The sequence below is a fragment of the Epinephelus lanceolatus genome, chromosome 6 (genome assembly GCF_041903045.1).
Source record: "Epinephelus lanceolatus isolate andai-2023 chromosome 6, ASM4190304v1, whole genome shotgun sequence".
Taxonomy (NCBI): domain Eukaryota; kingdom Metazoa; phylum Chordata; class Actinopteri; order Perciformes; family Serranidae; genus Epinephelus; species Epinephelus lanceolatus.
The window spans coordinates 8,438,623-8,461,942 of NC_135739.1; the positions used below are offsets into that span (position 1 = coordinate 8,438,623).

Below are 23,320 nucleotides of genomic sequence, written 5' to 3' on the forward strand. Positions count from 1 at the left end.
TGCAGAAAAGCCTGCGAGGCTGGAGACCGTGTTTTGGTTTTCTAGCAGCTGGTGAGTCTGGAGGGGCAACAACTGGTTATTACTGGGTAACAGTCAGAGAAAATTCTTTTCTCTGAACATCTCGGGGGTTGCACTTTTATTTTAGTAGTCCCAACAAATCCAACAAAATAACCTCTCAATTCCAGGAGTCAGATACATTTTTTTATTGAATTCAAATTAATAATTGCAGTGTTATTTTTTAATTAGGACCTTCTGTATTTGTGTGTCACATTCAGACATTTACAGCTGTTATTTTAATGTATCAGATACAAATTCAGTCAACACAGCTGAACATCAGCTTGTTGTCGTTGTCATCCGTTTGTATGTTACAGTATGTATGTGTATCTATCTATAAATTGTCCATATTATTTTCTATATGCTTATTCTCTACTTTACCCTTTTTGCAGAGGTATAGTTTGTCCCCAAAAAGACAAGTAACACACACTGTTATCTGTCTCTGCTCTGATTAGTCCAGTCTGGGAGTAGATTGACTCTTAAGCCCTTTACACACCGGGGGCCTGACGAATAAACGACATGAAAATGCAAAATACTCGCCATCAGAACTAGGGATGTCAACGGTTAACCAATCATTTAACCACAGGGAATATTTTTGACCAGTTACACATGTCAGTGTGTAGGTTCATTTTGCAACACGTGAGTTTACTGCACTGAACACCAACCTGGTCTTTTGGGAGCTAATCAGCTAGTGGCACCACTGATTTGCCGATTATCGCTATTAACACCATCCCAACCTGACTATGTTGCCATGGAAACATTGTGTCCACCCTCTAGTGTCCCCCCAGGTTGCCCCACTGAGAAAGCGGCTCAATTTTGAGTCGATACCCCCTTTAGCAATGTTACCTATGTTAGCACTGTTAGCATCATTAGCAGCGTCAGCATGGCTAGCGGTGCTAACATAGTTAACAATGTGAACAGCGTTTTGCAGCTCAAAATGTAGCTAGGGGGTAAACGAGGGTAGCTACCATGTTTCCACGGCTGCAGGATGGCGTTACTAGCTGTAATCTCCAAATGAGCAGCGCTGCTCGCTAGCTTCCACCCAACCTTTTTGGTGTGCAGTGCAGAGCAGACAAGGCTAACGTTAGCTTCTCAGTTGAGACCAAAGTGTGGGCACTGGGCACTATGTTCGGCATGTTAAAGCAGCTAGCTAGCTGTCAGAAAAACTGACCAAATAAAAAAAAAAAAAAAAGAAATGGAAAAACATTTACAAAACATTAAAATGTCACCACCTCAAAATGAATAGCACTTTGAAATGTAACGCTAAAGCTCACTGAACCAATGAAGTGCCAGAAGAAAGGTAAGAGCCTTGTGTCTCATGTCATTTTGCTTTTTTTTTTTCTTAAAATGAACTGGTTAGTTTCTGGTTAATGGGTGACGGCTATCGGGAAAAAAAAAAAAAAAAAAAAAAACTGACATCCCTAATTAAAGTATTCATACTGGCAGCAACACAAATTTGCAATTTCACTGAGTCTGCTTTTAGCAAAATTCTCTGAGGGAATATGAGTCCCATCTGGTAAACAGCTACACAGTGTATGTGTCCAGGGCTTTTATTGTGAAAGGTAAGACTGGAAGGAGCAAATCAAGGTTGAAAGGAGCATGAAAGTTTGCCATCAACATCAGATTCGTACGATGTGATTGGAGGATGCCTTTATTTGTGATGCTAAAGCTCAGAAAAATCAACCTTGTTCGGAAAAACAATTACATCGCTTCTTCGCTAGGTCATTCGATTCACAGTAAAATGAATGGTTGTCAGTTCCTTGAATATAGTAGTAATAAATAATCATTACAGAAACAATCTACTGATAAAAACGTCCCCAGTGTGTGATGCCTTTAATCAAGCAGATCATACATAAGACCTGAGTGATAATTGTATTTGTGTCTGTACATCTCTCGCTCTGCTCCGTGTTGTTTACTCGACAAAGCCTGAAGAAGATCTCTTAAATCGAAATGTTTCTCTGTTCTGGCACAGTGTGTGGATCTTTGGTCTGACTCCAGCCTTCAGTTTGTTTTCTGATCCAGCGTCTGTAAAACAGTGTGTTCTCTACCCTCTTCTTACAGGGTAATAACCACACACACACACACACACACACACACACACACCATGTGGACAACTTCACACACACACATACAGACTCACACATATTGCTTTGGTATTATTTTCTCATTGTCTGTGACACTGGGTTACACTCTTAACATCTCTCTCTCACACACATGCACACTCATGTGCACACACAGACGCTCTGAGAAGTACAACTCCATCTACTCATGTCTCCCTGGTGACAAAATTCTTCTCTTGTTGAGCCCCTTCAGCTGAACTAATCTGCTTTGCTTTCCTTTGACCTTTATGTCTGCCAAACGCTCTGTGTACTCACACTGGCACGGCTCTTTGACAATGTGACACGTTACTTCTCTTTTAGCCGGGCACGTAATGTCTCAGCGCCGCTTATCAGCTGGCGAGCGGCGGCTGACAGATTGGATACTATGTAAGTCCATGAACTTTGCAGAGGAGAGATGGAAAGCTATTTCGAGGCAGGTAAGAGAGGGATGATTCAGTCTCGCTGAAAAGGTGACTCGGGGGACGGGCATGCACGATATGCCTTCTACCTTCATGCCTTAATGACTGTCACCTGGAGCTTTGCAACATGGTACATAACCAGCAGGGCTAATTATAGAGAGCCCACATGCCAGAGGAGATAAAAACACATAGAGAGCATACCTCACAGCGGTAACACTGCACGTGGAAGTCGCGGTCCAGGGCCACAATACGGACGGTCTCCTCCTGGCCCGGTGCTGGCATTATAGGCTCAGAGCACACACAGCAGCGTGGAGCGAACTTCCTGTGAAACAGAACCAGCAACAGAAACGAGCTCAGAACAGTAGAACATATTGGGACCTCCAACGACAATGTGAAACCATCATTACTCACTTCCTGATATTTTCTTGATTAATTAGTTCATTGTTTGGTTTATAAATCGTCGTGAAATGGTGAATTGATCCTACCAGAGCCTGAGCTGACGTGTTTAAATTGTTTGACTTGTCTGGCCAACAGCTCAAAACCTCAAAGATGTTTCATTTACAGCAACCACAAAAAAAAATCCTTATAATCAAGTTTGCAGCCGAGTGTGAAGCAGTCGGGATGAGAGTCGGCACCTCCAAATCTGAGGCCATGGTTCTCTGCCGGAAACCGATTGCCCTCTCTGGGTTGGGGAGAGTTACTGCCTCAAGCAAAGGAGTTCAAGTATCTCGGGGTCTTGTTGGATCGGCGGTTTGGTGCGGCTTCTGCAGTGATGCGTGTGCTGCGCCGGACTGTCGTGGTGAAGAGGGAGCTGAGCCAGAAGCTGAAGCTTTCGATTTACTGGTCCATCTACGCCCCACACCTCACCTATGGTCATGAGCTCTGGGTAGTGACCGAAAGAATGAGATCGCAGATACAAGCAGACGAAATGAGTTTCCTCCGTGGGGTGTCTGGGCTCAGCCTTAGAGATAGGGTAAGGAGCTCGGACATCCAGAGGGAGCTCAGAGTAGAGCCGCTGCTCCTTCGTGTTGAAAGGGGTCAGTTGAGGTGGTTCGGGCATCTGATCAGGATCCTCCAGGGCTGGAGGGATTACAAATCTCATCTGGCCTGGGAACACCTTGGGTTCCCCTATGAGTTAGAAAGTGTTGCTAGGGAGAGGGATGTCTGGGGTGCTTTGCTCGGCCTGCTTCGCCCGCGACCCGGCCCCAGGTAAGAGGATGAAAATGGATGGATGGGAAATAACTTAAATTATGGAATGTAAAAATAAGGATTTGATGTTTTCTGTTATTTATCAATTGATTTATTAATCAATTGAGCTGGATAAGACACAATGTGTAATTAATCAACCATTAACATTTTTTTTCCAAATAATTTTCTGTCAATTGACTGGTACAGCATTTCCTAAACATTTGTCTCATGAGGCGGGCATCTTCTGCTAGCTCACCTAGCACCACTGAGCTCGCCAATGTTAAGGCTCAGCCAAGGAGGACGCCATTATGTTTACATCTCATGTTGTCATGGGCACAAGCCTCTTGTTCACGTGAAGATGCACACTTCCTTCTGTGCGGTTGCACAATTGGCGGATGTAGTTCGGTAGACAGAAAATCTCTTCTTCTTCAGCTGCTCATCTGTGGATTATCTAGAGTAACTAGGTCATGATTTCTTGAAAGAGACATTGCTGTTGAGGTTTTCAGGTGTATTTTTTTGGCGCTTTGAGCACCACAAGCCGAGTCCCATCTAGTCCCATTATGTTGGAGAGAAGACAGACTTCTCTACAGCCGATATCTTCAACACTCAGCAACTCATGACAAAACAATCTAGACTGAGATTCAACAGGTAAGAATAAAAATATATATTTTTGAATTTGGGATGAAGTGTCCCTTTAAAAATTCAGTCTACTTGCGACTCTCTGTTGATAATCACTTCATGAACCCTCAGGTTTATCTTATGACCTCTTGTGGGGGTCCCAACTCATGTTTGGGAACCCCTGGACTGACCGATCTATCGACAAATTGTTTCAGTTCTTCACACACCAGTAAAAATACATGATGTTATAAAGAACAATGGTGCTTACACTTTATGAAACATTTATTTTAAACAAAGACAAACACATAGCTTGTGCATTTTGTTCTGCTGTTACCTCCGCCAAGGAGGTTATGTTTTCTGATCGATTTTTGTTTGTCAGCAGGATTACAGGAAAACTACTGGCCCAATTTTTAAGAAAGTTGGTGGAAGAGTATAGCCTGGGCCAAGTAAGAACCCATTAAATTTTGGAGTGAATCCAAATCACAGGGCGGATATATGAATTATTTTTCACTTTTGTTCACATAACGAGATGGGGCATTTGGCCTTGGTGAAGGTCTGCGCTCTTCAAGTGCCCTTTTAGTTTAATTTTGATTCACTCAACCATCGAGGTGGCACTAAAAGCTAAATTTGCCCTTCTCTGAAATATTTCACATCAACAGAATATTTGAGGAAAAGCTAAACAAGCTGTGGGATTTTTACAAAATATTACAACTGAATTTCACAAAAAAAGTTTCAAGCTCTCGAATTGGTAACTATGGAAATGCCTTCAGGAGGAAGAAGTCTATCTAACAAAAGGATCACTGAGGATATGAAAGGCACACTGATTCTCAGGTCCTGTCAGGTGACTGATGGCCGGTGGACACTTCAATTTCTGATGCCGATTGAATGCATGGGAATCAGGAAGTGAAGGGGATGTGTGGTTTTGGGGAACCACAGCTGCACTGTATTAGCCAGAGAAAAAGCTCAGGCGCAGGCGTGACTATTCCTCGACACAAAGGGCTGCGCTGTTGAGGTCACACTTGTCATGTGGAATTAAACAACGGCCCAGTGCAGCTACTCCACAAAGAAAAAGCTGTGCACTCACACCAAGAGCCAGCTGTTTACTTCTGTTTCCCTTCTGGTCACTGAGTAAAGGAACATTTCTGGTAAGGTGCTGGTTATGCAATCGGTGGAGTGTGACACAATGACAGGAATTTACTATTAAATTCATGTCCACAGCCACATTTCATAAGGTCATTGGGCTTGTGACATTACCCGCAATATTTCCCAAAAGGGAAGCGCCAAGATCTCGGATTGATTAGGCTGAAATACGCATAGGGAGAGTAACAGATTTTAAAGATTTTAAAGCAGAACTAGTTGATTTAGCCACTTGGAGTAAGTGGAACAAGTTGTAAATACAAAACCGACACATTCGGCTGACAAAGAACAACATTAGCGCTCATTTGGAGTCGAATCGAATCAAGTTGAACATTCACTCGTCTTTTAAATGAGCTCTATATAATATTAAGAGCGTTGATATAATATAGCAGCCAACAGCTTTTTGTGCTCATACAGCAGTTACCACCAATATCGGGACAGTGTCGTTGAGTCCACTTAGCGCCCACCCTCTGGTTCCCTTCAGGTTAACACCATTAGCTCTGTCAGCACTGTTGCTGTTGTTAGCACTCTTCACACTGTTAGCATTGTTAGCTGCCAGCCACTGGATCAGCCACCTTCATGTTGAGAGCTGTGTGCAGAAAATGTCTGAATCATAGATGCGTTCTGAATATCGAATAGAGAGCTCTTTTAACTCTGATTTAGTTAAAAGAGGCCCTTCTGTGCAGAGTTTGCATGTTCTCCTGCGTGGATTTTGTCAGGGTACTCCGGCTTCTTCCCCGGGGACGGTGAAGAACGGGCCAACTTACGAGAGAATCACCAAAGGACTGACCAGCTGTGGCTTCCCTCCCACGTCACTGTTTATGTCACATGCTGAGCTACACGTTTTGTTACTTGCTCACACCCCCCACTGCCCTGAAAAAGGCGCATTCTGTATAAACAATAGTAGGTAGGTGGCAATTTTGACGATGAAAGATGCTAAAATCCTCCACAGAATCAAGTCATAATTATCTATGAATCATTATTTATATGAAAATGGTAGTTTGTGCAGCTTAAAGGAAAGTTGGAGACATGGTATGCTAGTTTCCTGTAAAACGGCTTGTTAGATGAGAGGATGTGTGTAGTTTAGCTTAGCAAAAGTACTAGCATCAGGGTAAAACTGCTAACCTGGACAAACAAAATCACGGCATTTCTTAGACTGGATGAAACCGCAAGTAGCTTGCTAGCTAACAACACTAACCCCTAACTCTGACAGCAAATAACACAATTTTGAAGCTATTTTAAGTCTTTGAAATTGGAAAAGGAAAGTTGACATATATCACCACTGACTAATGTCATCAAAAATTCCCTTTCCTTTTAGCTCTGACTCAAGCTGTTGAATGCTCCACTACGTTTACTGGAGTGCTGTGCCGTTTTTCCAACAGCTTATAATCCTGGAGCCCCAATCATGCGAAAGATGTCCCATTGTACTGAGAGGCCATTTGTCACAGAGCCTGGTATAACGAAAACAAATGTGCTTTGCTCTGAGGATTATTTCTCTGACAGCACTCTCCTGAACAGAAGCACAGAGCTAATTATTATGCAGGATGACATCATCGGACCGTCTTGCTACGTCGAAGGTATGACCCGCCCTACTCTGCTTCTAACTGACCTCACCACTCAAACCTTATGGACACAACCAACGAAGGCGATGAGTGCTACCCAATCAGAGGCAGAGTATGGAGGTCCAGTGATGTCATTCTGCATAATAATTAGCCATGTGCTTCAGGGTAACGGCCCTTCAGAACAATTTGTTCTCTGGATGCCAGGCTGTTGGACAAATGGGCTTTTGGTCCTATGGGACATTCTTCGGACTACTGAAGAAGACTGGGGAGGCAGCCTTTGTCAATTACACCCCAAAGCTATGGAACACACTACCTATAGATATCAGGGAAGCCAGCTCGCTAAATATTTTACATTTCCTGATACAAGCCTGAAATTCATTCTTTTTACACTTCATGCTGCTGCAACTCTTTTAAAATCTTACTTGATTTTATGATATATAGTTTTGCAATTCTATGATTTTTTGACTCACTAACTAGTTGTTAACTTCGTCTGTCTGAAATCTGACGCTGCTAGCGTACAGTATGGAGCTTTTTCTTTGAAAACTGTGGCCTGCTGTATCAGGAAGGACAAAGATGAGACTGAATCAAACACTGCCAACAGGACCATAAAATGATGAGCTGAGGGGAACTGCAGAGTTTCATTCTCTGTGAGTTTGTCACTGTGAGCACATGTTACATAAAGTCATTTGATCATTTGTTGATACAAAAACATTTATTTTTAACCCGATGAAATCCTTAACTACGTACTTGTGAAAGTCCTCGATGCAGTGGATGTGGTTGGACGCGTCCACAGTGAAAGGGATGCCGTCCAGGCTGCGGTGGCACACCACACAGGTGAAGCAGTGAGGGTGGTAGGCTTTCCCTGTAGCCCGCAGGATGCGCTCCATGATGGGCTTACTGCAGATGGTGCAGGTCTCAAGGGTGTTCTGCAGACACAAACCCACAGACACCCACACGATTACACAACAAACCTGATGATGAATGTAGTGATTCTGATGATTCATTTCTAAAGACCCTTTGAGTGTTTATTTACAATTAGCACTTGTCTGCTAACAAATTCTAACCAGTATGAGACATTTAGAAAAGTTTTGTAGCATTTTCTCCTGTTTTGAGTATGTGGTTTTTAACTTCCTGTTGCCTGTGTTACACATCAGATGGCGTGGCGCCCATTCGTGCCCGTGCAACAAATAAATCCACTCTCAGGACCTTTAGCTCGGCTGTCCTCAAATGCCTCTGAAGCTGAAGGAATCTGATTAGCGCTCCTCTCGAAACACAAACACAGTCATTTTTCAGCTGCCCTCGCCCACACTTCATCCTCCCATATGCAAGAGTGCGAGCAGTAAATATTTCCACTTTGTGATGACTGCAGGTTTTCTGCAGCCAGGCGACTGGGCAAGCGGCCCGCGGGGGGACGTGGCAGCCGCCTGCCTCTGACTTATCTGTGGCATCTCTCTTCTTAATATCTACCGGGAGACGCCATTTGTTATTTCAATATTTCATAAATAACGACCGCCTCTCTAAACAGCAATGCAATTACTGGGGATGGATATATCATGTGAGGGTGATCAATGTGCGGCCTGATGTGGCTGTGTGTGGAGCTGACGGGCCCCGCTGTCGCTGCTTCTCGCTCAGGCATTTCCTGGATCTCTGTGTCTCTCTGCTCTCCCCCTCTTTTTCTGCGCTTGGCTGGGCTAAAGAGTGCACGGTTCAGCTGTTCCCATTGGCTCCCACTGTAGTAGCAAGCTGCCTCAGTGTTTCCAAACACAGCTCGGGGTGTGTAGCAACACTGCGCTGCGTCATCGGCTGCCTCCCAGACGCACCGCTGGGCCCTGCCGTTTAAAATGACACTTGTGTGACCGCTCGGCCGAGGTAAACTCCCAGCTCCCGCCTGTCCGGCTGCGGAGCACGTGCAGTGACATTTATAGTCTATATGCTAATGAGCAAAGGCAGCTTTACAGGATGAGGTTCATTGAAACTACGATGTAAAAACGTCCCTGACATGATTCCGTGTGCTGTCTGACTTTTGCCTCTCATGTGTCATTGGAGGGTGAGAGGGCAGCGGATGAGAGCAGCTGATGTATGACTCCAGGCTGCGAGAAGGTGCTTTGAAAAATGGCCGTTTCTTCAAAGCACTCCTGGAGAGGCATTATTTCATGAAAAGCAATGTGTGCAGACAAGCTCAGCATTCTTATTTGTCTTTTTTTCCCCTCCCTTCAAGACGGTAATAGAAATAAACATTATTCCCAGGGCAACATTTGTGTATAAACAATGTCCATATTGCAATCCTGCTCGATCCTGGAAGTGGAATGAAGCCTTTAATGAGCTTGCTGCACTGAGCCCTTGAGGTTTGCCTCACGCACGCACACAGAGACAGAGAGAGGTAGAGGTAGAGACGGAGAGAGAGAGGGAGAGAGAATATATTTGCAACCTGAGAATGGGAGTAAGATACCGGGGCCAAACAGCACTAAACCATCCTCAACTCTTACTCATCTGTCTGCATTCCCACTTACTTATTCTCATCTGCCCTTCATGTGGGAATACCTTGCCCTTGTTTAGCTTAACTAGAGCATATGATTTCACAGCACACAGTTCCTCCGGGCCATTGTAATGAGTACAGTACTCAAAAGACAAAATTTCTCTCTTTCTCTCTGATGGTAAGATTCTATGACCTCAATTCATTCATTGCGCTCAGCCTCGCTTGTTTTTTATTCACTCGTGACTCCTTTTATTCGGCATTAGGTAACATTTAGCAGGCCTGTTACACAAACCGATGTCAAAACAGAAAACGTACATGAGTCTCGGTGTGTGTTTGGGCACAACCTCCACAGATGGTTTAAGGAAATTCGGCATAAGTGACTTCATGCCCTCTCTGTCAGACATCCAGGTCCTCTGCAGTTTGCCACTAGAGGGCTGTATATGTCTGCAGATGTCCGGGTTTTGCTTTCCCCTGACTAAATGTGATGTATTCAAGCATATGTATTCTTTTTTTCCCCCTCTCTCCCTCATACATTTCTCTAAGTGTTCGCCCAGAAGGCTAAACAAATGTCTAGGCAGATGAGGTAAAGTGAATTTAGGTCAGACAGCCTCTTGCTGAACTGAGGGGTGAGTGGAGTGCGTTAAAGTCAATTGTGGCCCCTTTTCCCCCTCATTGTAACCCGTTAGCTTTTGCTACAAAGTGCTATCATGGTCTTACTCCAAAGCACGCTGATGCCTGCACAGCCCGGGTCCAGCTTCCCACTATTTAGCAACGGGCTCCCAAACGACGTTTGACACAGCTGTCTGTTGGAATGAGGAGTGTGATGGCAAACAAAGCATGTAACAGGGAGTTAAGAGGTCCCATGTGCTCGGCTCTGAACACGAGACACAGGCCTGACAGAGACAGAGAGGCAGCGGCACAGACAGTCAGACAGCTCACATCGTTTAGTGTCACTTTCAGTCTGTTATTTAAAGAACCTGAATGAAGCCGGATCATTTTCTCAATTTCTCCAGTAAATCAGCTTGTAACTCATGAATTTATTGGATCCAATGATATTTCCTTTATACTTTATTAGATTTAGCCTTGATTCAGTCCTCACCATAAGGTACCTGGTAATTCTTTTAACGTAGCTTTCATTGTGTGTTGTGTTTTTATGATAATGTGTTCTAATGTGTTCTGTCTGGATGTGATGTGATGAGGCTTAATGTCCTCTCTCTAATAATAGACTTTGTAGACGCAAACCAAAGACAAATTTCTAACTTAAGCACGCAAAAAGTAGACAATAAAATATTTTGTATTCCATTTCTGCTCGATTCCAAACATGTACATCATCTACAAGTCAATTAAAACCCAGTAAGGTATATCACCCTAACACGAACCTGTATATCTTAATTCATTTAATTTCATTCATTATTTAGGGGTGTGTGTGTGTGTGTGTGTGTGTATTTAATGTGTGTTAATCTCTTTTTTTGTATTTTTTTTTCTAGTATGTGTGTGTGTGTGTAGATATATATACTTATATATATCTTTGTTACATTTCTAAAATAAACGACGATATAGCTGGAGAAGCCACAACTTTTGATTCATTTACAGATACTTTTCTCAATCAATTAACCGGCCTCAAAGCCCCTTAATCTATATTAAATTTACTATAATGTACTCGAAAAGAAGAAAAGCAGCATTTAAGCAGGTGGAACTATCAACGGTCGGCCGTTTTTGCTTAAAAATAGGTAATTAACTGATTATCAAAATAGTTGCCAACTCATTATTATTCATGGTATTTAAAAAACGCTGCAGTCTTTATTATATTAAAAGTTTGAGCTGGGCGACAAGTAGAAAATCAAATATCACAATAACTTAATATCAACATTATGAAGATATTATAGGGTTGACAATTGATAGGATCCATGATACAATACTGTCACGATACTTCAGTCATGACACAATATTATTACTATTTTAAATATGCTGTGATATGCTGAGTATTGGGATGAAATATATTGCGATATAAGTTTTTAGTCCGTTCATCGTACTTCAGCCATTTTTGCAGCAGCAACAGAATATATCTGCAGGACTGTAAAACAAATGATTATATTATTCTAGTAGGCTACCTAATGTTTAATCTGTATTAGTCACACAAATAATTTCCATGATAAAAAAACTTGGCACCTTGTGATGACACGATATTGCCACAAAAAAATATCACAATACTATGCTGTATCAATTTTTCCCCTCCCCTAACAACGAGCGCTTTCCCATTTTGTTTGAGTCTTGCACGCACACAGGGGTCGCCACAGACACTGACCCCCTCTGGAAGCTGATTGGCCCCCTGGAACCCAAACTACCAGAGTAAATGCCGTCTATAGCAGGGACAAAACAAAAAATAAAAAACGCATATAGAACATTTGTTTAAGTTCAAACCTTGGACACAGAGGCCGATGCGAATATTTACATTCCGTGCATCTTACCAAAAATGTTCCACCGTAACACAATCCTCTATTCATCGTTGTTTTTACTATAATAAACCCACACTCAGCTCTACACACTGGAGACGGGTCTGTTAATTAGGGCTGAACGATATAAAAAATCAGATATCATGTTATTTTTGACCAAATACCGTGATAACGATATTAATATAATATTTTGGGATGCTTTGGTGCTTTCACAAAATATCTGCACATTGACATTTTTGACAAACAATCATCAGTAATGTGGATATAATGACTGAGTTGAAAAAGGCAAAATAAAACAACGGCTAAAACAGTCTGGTAAGATCAGAAATTTACATCACTTTACTGTCACGCAGCCTTTAAAACCAAGAAAAGGCAACACTGAGATGATGTCTAGTCTCATCAAGATAACACTGATATACTGCCCAGCCATACTTTAAATTATATTCAGTTGACTATGATATACAAGACGAGAAGAAAAGCAGCAAGTCCTCCCAATTTAACATGCTTTCAACATCAAATGTTTGCCATTTTTTGTTTGGAAATGGACGAATGATTGATGATCAAAACAGTTGCCAACTCATTATTATTCACTGTATTTAAATGCTGCTGCAGTCTCAACTATTATATTAAAACTGTTTAACTACATGATATAAATCAATACTTGCATCACTGGTTCACTCAGGGTTCAAGGATTCAGCCTCCGAATGATTCAGTCTGTGGGTTGTGCAGCTACAGGTAAAACAAAGCTGGAACAAAGCTGTATTTTCCATGTTTGCAGGTGAGACAGTAAACAGTTGGAAATGTGCTGTGGCATATTGCAAAGTTTAAGCCACTCACCATCCCCACAACACACATTTTACACCTATCTGTTCTTTTATTTTTTTCACATGGCCAAGTTGGGCTGACAGGAGGCAGGCTGGAGTTCACTGAGACTGCACGCGATTTATGACCTGGCACGCTGAACTCAGAGCGGGCCAAATTTACAGATGATCTGATTCAGTGTGTGTGTGTGTCCAGACCCTCACAGAATGTGCCGGTCAGTGCCAGGCCATGCTGTGTGAATTAACTACACCCTACTGAAGGTGGCTCGGCGATATCTAACAAGCGCTTGTTAGAAAGAAAGGCCCGAGCGCCGCTGCTGTGCTCTTCTGCAGAGAATAAGAGACGCTGACTTGGTTGTGAACTATGAGTCAAATCAGTGACCCTCCGACTTCCTGAGGGAAGGTGTCTGCTGACTTAATGAACCTTGACAAGCAGCCTCTCTCCCTTTTATTGTTTAAAATGGGTCAATCAAGCAGGACTAGAAATAATCCTTCCAACAGATATATTTACAAATACAACATATATATATATATATATATATAAATATATATATGTGCTTATTTTTCAACAGGAGGAGCTGTGAAACAAGAGAAGCAAGAAGGAGTGAGACATAATAAAGATGAAGGAACAATGACTCATAGTGAGGTGATACTATAGAGAAAGTGAGAAAGTTACAAACTGCATGGGTTAACTAAAATAAAATCACACATAATTCAGTGTGATCCAAACCACAAACTACAGCTTTAAAGGAACTGTTACTTTTTTTGGTAAATAAAGCACCCAAAATTGCCTAACCTTGGTCTATATGCAGAGTATGAAGCTAGCTCCAGCAGCTGATTAGCTTCTTAACTGGGTGCAGGGACTTCCTTGACTCTCTGCTGGTTGCCTGGTAACCTCGTGGTGATGACACAACTCCAGTAAATCACTGTGTCCGGCTCACCCCGAGTTAAACCACAACTGGCTGTTTTCACACTTCAGTTTTTGTTAGATTAAAGGATTTTGCAACCCTGGACCTATTCTTCCATGTCTCTGTGTCTACGTGACTAATGTGAACAACAGTTTTAGAAATTAGTCCATTATTAAGTCAGAGGGCTGCAGCCAGCGTAACAGGCTGCAATGCAACTACTTGGGGTATATGCACACTGTCGTCCACTAGCAGTGCTAATTTTTGCCAATGACTGGCTCATTGATCCCTACAGAGATAGACCTTTTTATTAAAGAGTAAGATCCTTGATGTTTTTCCAGAAACAGTCACTTCCACCAGACTCCATTTCAATAAACAGTAAATTTATCAGCGTCAAACAGACACACTTGTAAGACGATAGAAACAAAATGAAACTCACAAAAAATGCATTGGTTCGGCTTTTCATTGTTCCAACAATCACCAACCGGGTTGGGTTAGATTAATTCTTAATTCACCCAGTTTGATGTGACAATATGCTGCCCTCTATTGGCCCTAAAATTACTGTTTATTTAAATGGAGTCTGGTGGGTTTGGTGATAGCGTTTTCCGAACAGTTTCTGGTTACACAAAAAGGTCTATCTCTGTAGAGATCCTTTCCATAATGTTGTCAGACACTTCGAATAATAAATCCGAGCCTAAAATTGATGGCGGGAACATGCCCCAAGTGGTTACACTGCAGCCTGTGTCACCGCTGCTGGCTGCAGCCCTCTCGCTTAATATAGGACCAATTCAAAAAATTGTTGCTCCCATTAGTCACTTAGACACAAAACACGGGAAAACAGGCTCCAGATTGAAAAATATGGAAGTTACCCTTTATGTAAATGAGAAATATCATGTTAATGAATGAGCTCTCTTTTAACTAATATGCTATCTTTGGATGGACGAGCTAATCGGCTGCTGGCTGCAAATGTTTGACACGGATATGAGAGTGGTATCAATGTTCTAATCCAGCTCAAAATGTCGACATCTTCCTTTAAACATGCTGACAAGTGTATACTGCCCTGAGAGTCTCAACAGACACAACAGCTCATGAACTTCACACAGCTAAGTTTTAGTGCAGTGCTATTTTATTAGATTGCATTTAATTTGTTATTTTGTCCATGCTATAAAAAAACTACAAATCTTTTAAAGGGAAACTTTGACAGCTGCTGCTTTTTGACCATTAAGAGGGCTTTGTTAGAAACACCAAGTGCCAAAAACTGCAGTTTCTTTAGTGGTGACTTGAGGCTGGCTCCAGTCAGTCCCCATTGACCACCATGTTAAAATGCCAAACTTTACAGCATAAATAAACATGTTTACAGCCAGGTATAAAAAAAATGGTTTTGGTGTCTACAGCTAATTTCACTGTTCTTGACAACTGTACGAGGGGGGATCACGCAATTAGGGCCGCTACAAAGTCCCTTCTTAAAGCTGCCTTTGCATTTTTATAGAGATCAAACAACAATGGCCTCATGCCGCTCCAGTGTGTGATTCTAGACAGCATGCCGGCATTACGGAGGCAAAAGAGGGTTGACTGGCATGACGTCTAACACAACAGCATCATTATCATCTCTGTTATATGACGGCTGATCTAGTCCTCTGCTCGGAAGGTAAGGAGCTCCCAGACGTCATTGTTTTCCAAACTTGAGGACATTCAAGTTAGCTGCTGACTGCTAACAGCTACTTTTTAAATCTTCCGAATGGGTCGTATGCATAATATGTCATCAAAACTTCATACCCGTGCTGCCCATGATCCTGTCCTGTCGGCTTTCCTCTTTATACAGACATTATTTCGGCGCTGTTACTACCCCCTGATGCTTAAAGGCGAGACAACTCCCACTTTCCGCAACTTTAGTTTTTATACAGCATGGTGGAACTCTCTATGAGCCCCACTCACAAAGATCCCTGAAATACACTAAAGATGTTTACCTTTTAACTTTCTTTCCAATGATCATGAATTCATTTACAAAACCACCCTATTAAATACACTACTCCTTCACACCTCCACGTACTATGGCTGAAATACTCCACAACAAACTATTAAAGCAAAGGTCACGGCTAAAGAGCTCTCGTCTTCAGTTTCCAGTGTATCTGTGTGGGTCTTCTATTATTTGAAGTGCTTTCAGGAAGAAGAAGCAGAGCTACCTCACTCACAGCTGACTTGGCACCAGCTTCTGTTCATGCATATTTAAAAAGCAGATTTGGCAAAACTGTCCGCATGTCAGTGTTTACAGACACTGATGCTGTTGTGTGAATCCTAATTGTGGACACCGTTCCCAACAGAGTATTTCCGTCACTGCAATGTTTGTTAAAGTCGTAGAAAAATGTAGATAACAATAATGAAGAGGTTCTGGGAGACACCTTGATGAAAAACCTTTAGACAAAGCAATAAACTGGATTTCTGTGGTTGACGTTAAAGGGAAGAAAAAACTTGTTTTGCACATTCTTCAGCCAAATCACGGAGGTCTTGGCCCGCAGAAAGTGCCAGAAATCTGCTTTGGTTGAGGGAGGCTGGGAGCTCATTTAAATCTCCACACATTTGTGAAGGGATTGTGGGAGCATCACCCTTCCCTGATCTGTGGTCTGCTCAGGCTGCGGAGGTGGAGAGGTCTGTGTGTAACTGTGTGTGTGTGTGCGTTTCCTTTCAGCTGGTCAGGCTCAGTGATCATGATCATCTCTCCCACCTCATCCCGCGAAGGTTAACAAGTGAGCCACCCCCTGCCACTTCCCTTCCCTGCGGTCCAGCTCCTCCAAGACCCCCCGACATGATCCCATCACCAGCCCTTGACATTCAGCTTAAATTTAATTTTACATATCAGTGATTGCTTTCCAGTGACCATCGCTTCCTGGCATCCTGACTCCGTCCATCTGTCTGTGCAGTGTGTAAGCATCAGGCCCGCAGTGTGAGCATATGAAGATATATTAACATGACTTGACTCCTTAACAGAATCCTGTCATTTATAAGCGCGTTATGTAAATCACCCACTCGTATCTTCTGTGCTGCCTGGATGACTGAGGTGTGTGTTTACGTGTGGGTGTGAGCGAGCATGTCACGCAGTGTAAAGTGATTCTCCTAATGGTTTTGCTAACTCCGAGGATCACTGACCTTGAAACTATCGGCTGTATAATTCACAGACGGAGCATTTGTGACACTCATCTGTGTGCACGCCACTCAGTCAGGACGAGTGCGCTGAGGTTCTTGGTGTCTCTGACCTGGAACGGCCCCGCTTCCTCTGAGTCCAGGTCCGCCCTGCTCAGCTCAGCTCGGCTTGTCTGTCTGTGTGATAAATTCACACCGCGTTATGGATGACCAGCGCGTACAGGAATAGGACGGCATCCTGTCAGAGCCTCCTATCCTGATTTGTTTTTTTACATTTAGTTTATATCCTGGCCTGGATGCTTTATGAGCCCTGAGATCCATCTCACAAACGGCAGCTCCGCCTGTTCAGGATTCACTTCCTACACTTTTTTGACAAGTTAACAAAAACTGTATGCATCAAACTACATCAGAGAAACAATGATTTGTAACGTGAAACTGCTTTATTCAATGTTTTTACCAGTTTTAATCACCTGGTCTGTTTGTATTCGAGAGGAGGAGACCTCAGTGGATAATTCTGCTTTCTGTGAAAACCTCCTGAACAATGAACACTGGAGAAATTCTAACCAGGAGAAGTTTCGGCTGGTTGCAATCTGCAATCCTCACCACTAGATGCCACTATATCCCCCTAAAACTTAAACATTGGACCTTTAAATGTTAGTTCAATTTAGTTCATGCGCATTTCTTAAAATCCAGATTCCAGATGTTACAGCCAGCCGTATTTTTTTATCGTATATCTTCTATAGCATGTGGCAGCAGTGATGTTTCAGGAGGGTGACAGCTCTTGTTCCTTGTGAGGATCTTTGTTTCCCTCCAGGTGCAGATGCCTTGCGCCAATTGCGTGACCCTCCCATGACGTTGCTGCTGCCAGTTGGCTGAGCTGTAGTGGCCTAGCCTACTTAACGTCCAGGACAACCGTGATGGCGCTGAGGGTCGAAGCTGCCAGCAGGTCACTTTCCTGTTCGGGTTTTCGATCGTCATAAAGCTGTGTTTTGTTTCATGATTTTACTCAGTACAGTGAGCTACTCTATCTTGTTACGTGTGCTGCTTAATGTCGGGTGAGCCGTTTGTTAGTAGCTGGCCTTATTGTTTGACTGACTTGGTCAATCCATGTGAAATTTGGCACAGTGGTAGAGGGTCATGGGAGGATGCCAATGAAGCAATATTACATCAACTGGCCAAAGGGGGCACTATAGCAACCAACTGAAATTGCAAACTTTGAATGGGCATATCTCATGCCCCGTATGTCGTAGAGACATGAAACTTTGCACAGAGATGCCTCTCCTCATGAGGAACAAATTTGCCTCAAGAACCCATAACTTCCGGTTATATAGATTTTCCGCCATTTTGAATTTTTTGAAAAACACTTAAAATCGATCTCTTCCTAGGAAGTTTGAGCGATCTGCATGAAACTGGGTGAACATAATCTAGGGACCAATATCTAAAGTTCCCTCTTGGCAAAAGTTGGAAAACTTACTAAAACTGAGCTTCTATAAGGCAATGAATATTGCGGAGGGCGTGGCTCATCACATAAAGGTGTATAACATCTCAAGGGTTTCACTGATCACCACACAACTTTGTAGGCATATGACCACACATAATCTGAGGGGACCCCTCCATTATTGACCCCATCAAACAAAATGGGGGCGCTAGAGAGCTAATTTCTTATCTAGGCCTAACCGCCATATCGATTTATACTAAACTTGGTAGATATGTAGAACAGGACGCCTCAAGGTGACTGGAGAAATTTGGTAGCTATAGCTTGAGATCGCAAGATGTTGTCCTATTGTCTGTATCAAGTGTAAGGACTGAACTGGGAAAAAAGGCCTTTAAGTGCTCGGCTCCTCTTACCTGGAACAGCCTTCAAAAAGACTTGAATCTTGGGAGCCTTATCCCGCTGCCTGATTTTAAAGTTCTGATAACCTCAATGATAAATACATCGGTTAGTTCTTGTCACTGTCTGTAGGTATTGTAATGTTATCACTGGCACTGGATTCATACTACTTTTAATGTATTTGTTGTGTTGTGTCTTGTCTGTAACTTTTCATGCTGCTACTGTTTTGGCCAGGTCTCCCTTGAAAATGAGATCATTGATCTCAATGGGACTAACCTGGTAAAATAAAGGTAAAATAAAAATAAAAAAACTTTAATTGGCAACTGGGTGGCGCTATAACAACAGACAAATGCTTAAAAATGGCTAAAATGCCACTGATCGCTGTGGCTCCCCCTGTGGCCCACTGTTGTTGTTTTTTCTAATTTTTGGTATGACTAAGTCATGGCATGGTATGCTGTAGTCAATGGGTATGGACTAGTATATTGTAAATAGCAATGCACTACATATATTACTTTGCAAAAAGCCATAAGGGTGAACTGCCATTTTTGTTTAGATTGCTTTCTCCTGTTTTTGGCCTTTGTTGGGACGCTATGTAAAATGTGATAAAAACTGGATGCAATAATTTGCAAATCATTTCTGAAATATATTCAGATAAATACAGTACAAAGTCAAAATATTTAATATCTAAACTAAACAAAATAAATAAATAAATCTTATTGTTTTTTGTAAATATACACTCATTCTAAATTTGATGCCTGCAACACACTCCAAAAAAAGTTGGGACTGGGGCATGTTTACCACTGTGTTACATCACCTTTTCTTTTAAAAGAGCAGTGTGTAAGATTTAGGGGGATTTAGTGGCGTCTAGCGGTAAGGATTGCAGAGATCTTTACCTGTGAGCCGAATTATCCACAGAGGTGTCCTCTCAAAAACAAACAGACCAGGTTATAAAGAGCAGTAAAAACAACGTATAAAGCAGTTTATCGTCACAAATTAGTGTTTCTCCGACACTGTTTGGCATGTCGGAAACAGGCCGCTAGCCCTGCACCTGCTAATGAGTGCTCACCAGATTTCTCTGATACCTTGAAATCCAGATATTAAGTAGGTTTTTATCGGGAGACAAATTATCACATACTTCTCTAAGTATCAAATAAATTTCAGTTAGTATGTTCAAAAAATTTTTTGGATTGATTTCTTTATCAGTGTAGTTTTATTTAGTTAACACCAATGTCTGGTCTAAATTTCATGTGGACAGCTGCATTGGGTTTATTCATGTTAAAATACCTATTTCTCCCACTGTATGTCAATTGCAAATCACTGCATTCTGTTTTTGTGTACATTTTACAAAGTGTCCCAACTTTTTTGGGATTGGGGTTGTATTTTAGCTTAGTGTTTATATCAGCCAAAAGCCAATGTGAAGGGACACCGCCGACACACAGATCATGCCTTGCTCAGGCCTTTCTTTAAAGAATAAAAGGTGGCAGTGGGGACCCTGATCTCTCTCCCCGGCTCAGGCAAAGTGGCCGGCCTGCCTGTCTGCCTCTCTGCCTTAAATTCAGCTCCGCAGCAGAATGTGACCCCTCTGGACTTTGGGCAATGTCTCCTGCTCTGGTTACAGAGAGAAACTGACAAAGACCCCGGCAGTAGTTCTCTCATGCCATGAGTTAGAGTGACATTGTGGTGGGTCAGCATTGGGTCACGGATATTTTTCTCCTGCTCGTTCCTGGGGGGGGGGGGAGGAAATGTGCTTAGACAAAAAACATGAGGAAGGTTTAGAGGGCCCGGTGTTTGAAATCGCTCTCTCCTCTCTTGTCCAAACAGTGTATTCTAATAACAACACTCATGCTTTTCATTTACTTGCTTGTAATGGATAGGACAGCTGCATTTCCTGTAGTGCGGATCAGTAATAAGAAATAATGACCTGCTCGAGTTTAGTGGGCTCACACCCACTGTACAGCGGAATTATACACACACATAATTGTCTTGGCAAGTCTGGAGACGTACTAAGATGTGAAATCCTATTCATGCAAGTGCTATCTAATTGGCTCACTCCTTTGAGGAATTAGACCGAGTTAATCACGTCTGAATATACAGAACTCAATTAGAACTCTGCAAGCTAATGCAGACAGCCATGAATATTTGATGACGAAGTCTGCAGAAAGCCGAGCTGCTGCGCGTTTGTGAGCGTGCCTCAGCCGACAAGGAAAACCAGGGTGGGTGTATACCTGCCGTCGCCGCTCGTCGTGTGTGCGTGGCAGCTCTCCCAGCGTGTGAAGCAGCTGTGCAGAGACGCCAACAGCGAGCTGCAGCGCCACAAAGACGAGCATATGGGGGCCCTGAACTCACCACGTTGGCTGCAAGCCTCTGGATCTGACTACCTGGATATCCATCACAGAGAAGTGACAGGTGTGTGGGTGGTGTGTAGTCATTTCTAATTAGAGCCACATTACTATCAGGGAAGCAGCATCACAAAATCCAGTTTTCCATGTTGTGGTGTTTACATCGCTGTGACTGGATGTGAGAGGAGAGATCAGACTGTGATTGGATGTATTGTATCGTATATACCCTCTGTCAATGACAGCAGGGGCTTCAGGGGAATTCTTGGGGATATCCCATTGTTAAGTGGGAGAGTAGTCTGTGGAGGACATACATTACCAGGAGCCCCAATACAGCTGGCACCATGCCTGTCGCCTCTGGGTGCTGTGCAGCCTGCGGAAACTTCCCTTTGCTGTCTAGATTGTAAGAGTATGGTGTGTTTGAACTCACTTGTAATTTCAGTAAACACAACAGGAGGAGTGGTTCCCAACCTTTTTGTCTAAACCCCCCCTAAATTTAAAGATGTTGTAGATATAACCCCAGAAAAAAAGAAAACTGTTGTGTTTCATGTAATTGTCAATGTTTAGGTCGGTTTAATCAAGTTCCACTTGGAGGGAACAGGCTGTATATTTAAACCATCTATCCATTACTTTTGGCTGATTATTTTAAAGGAATACTTCACCCCCCCAAATTACTGCATATCAATTACTCACCCCATGTTACAGTGAATTCATGAAGACAACTTTGTTTTTCTGTCATGCCTCAACTGTGAACTAGGAATCCAAAAACAGAGAGTTTAAACCATAGGAGTTTGCGATTAACAACAGCAAAAATGTATAAAAACGGAGATTTACAAAACTCTCACACAACTTCTGCGGTATAATCCAAGTCTCATTTATCCAGTCGTATGCTCAGTACTTCCCAAACAGGAAGCCCTTTTGATGGGGAACTGAACTAAAAGTGAAACATATCTATGCTCTCTTCAAAGCCAGACTCCATTGACAAAAACAGTAATTTTACCTCACTGCACACAGGAGTGCTGGTCTACTGCTGCCTCGAGTTAGTTTGTTATTGTTTGACTTTGGTGAATTCAAATTAACTCTTTAAAACACCAAGGTCACACAAAAACAGAAACAAACTAACTGAACCAGGCAGCAGTAGACCAGCAGCTCCTGTGTTCAACAAGTTTAAACTGCTGTTTTTGTCAATGGAGTCTGGGATTAAAAAGAGCATAGATAAGATTTGATATAGTTATGCTGTTGTTAAACATGGACCCCAATGACTTCAATGCATCAATAAGATTCAAAATAACCCCCGTGGAGGAATCCACAAGAAAAGCACTGGAACACTCAGATCACTTGTGATGAATTTATTAATGACAAACGTTTAGACGCCAACTGCGTCTTCATCAGAGTCCAAATAACAAAGTCTTTTGATCTATATTGTCCTGTTCTGAGAAGCACCGACCTCCAATTGTGAAAGGGCTGAAGCACAAGAGATTCCCTCTGCATCAATAAGATTCTTTTGATAATTTGTTCACCATGAGGGCATACAAGAAAACCAAAATTTTGTTCACTTAATCACCATAATGCTAGGTGAATAACTGATATAAAAATGGTCATTTGGGGGGTGAAGTATTTCTTTAAAATGCCTCCACTTATTGCTGTTCATTTCTGTCTGCTTTGTATTGAGCTGTTGCCTATGTATCCACTCATACTACCTTGTTCTCATTTATCCAGCCGTATGCTCAATACTTCCCAAACACATGCATTTTTGCTAAAAACCTTACTATTTAAAATGGAACATAAAGTGAAACTTACCTATACTCTTTCCAAAGCCCGACTCCATTGACAAAAACAGTAATTTTACCTTGACAAACACAAGAGTTACTGATCTAATGCTGCTTGGTCCAGTTAGTTAGTTAGTGTTATTGTGTGACTTGGTGTTTTAAAGAGTTACTTTGGATTCAGCATTCTCAAAACAAGAACACAAACAAACTACCTGATCAAGGCAGCGAAAGACCAATAGCTCCCATATTCAATGAGGTCAAATTACTGTTTTTGTCAATGGAGTCTGGCTTTGAAGAGAGCATGGCTAAATTTCATTCTCAGTTCAATTCCTTGTCTGAAAGGGCTGCCTGTTTGGAAAGTACTGAGCATATGTTTGGATAAATGAGACGTGAATTACACTGCATGAGCTGTGTTAGAGTTTGTAGACTGATCTTCTGATATAGTTATGGACCCCTATGACTTCAGTTCATCAAGAATGTTCTCTGTATTTGGAATCTTTTGTTCAATGGACAT

General features: G+C 42.3%; 1 protein-coding gene across 10 annotated transcripts in view; it reads right to left on the bottom strand.

Annotated features, from left to right (window-relative positions):
• lpp (LIM domain containing preferred translocation partner in lipoma) overlaps window positions 1–23,320 on the bottom strand; it is a 244,864-nt gene that overhangs the window by 7,801 nt on the left and 213,743 nt on the right. For all 10 annotated transcript variants that reach the window (XM_078168576.1, XM_078168573.1, XM_078168574.1 and 7 more), the window contains 2 exons: window positions 7,825–8,003; window positions 2,774–2,894 (listed from right to left, as the gene is read on the bottom strand). In XM_078168576.1, the coding sequence (XP_078024702.1) occupies window positions 2,774–2,894; window positions 7,825–8,003 (300 nt within the window). The remainder of the gene's footprint in view (window positions 1–2,773; window positions 2,895–7,824; window positions 8,004–23,320) is intronic.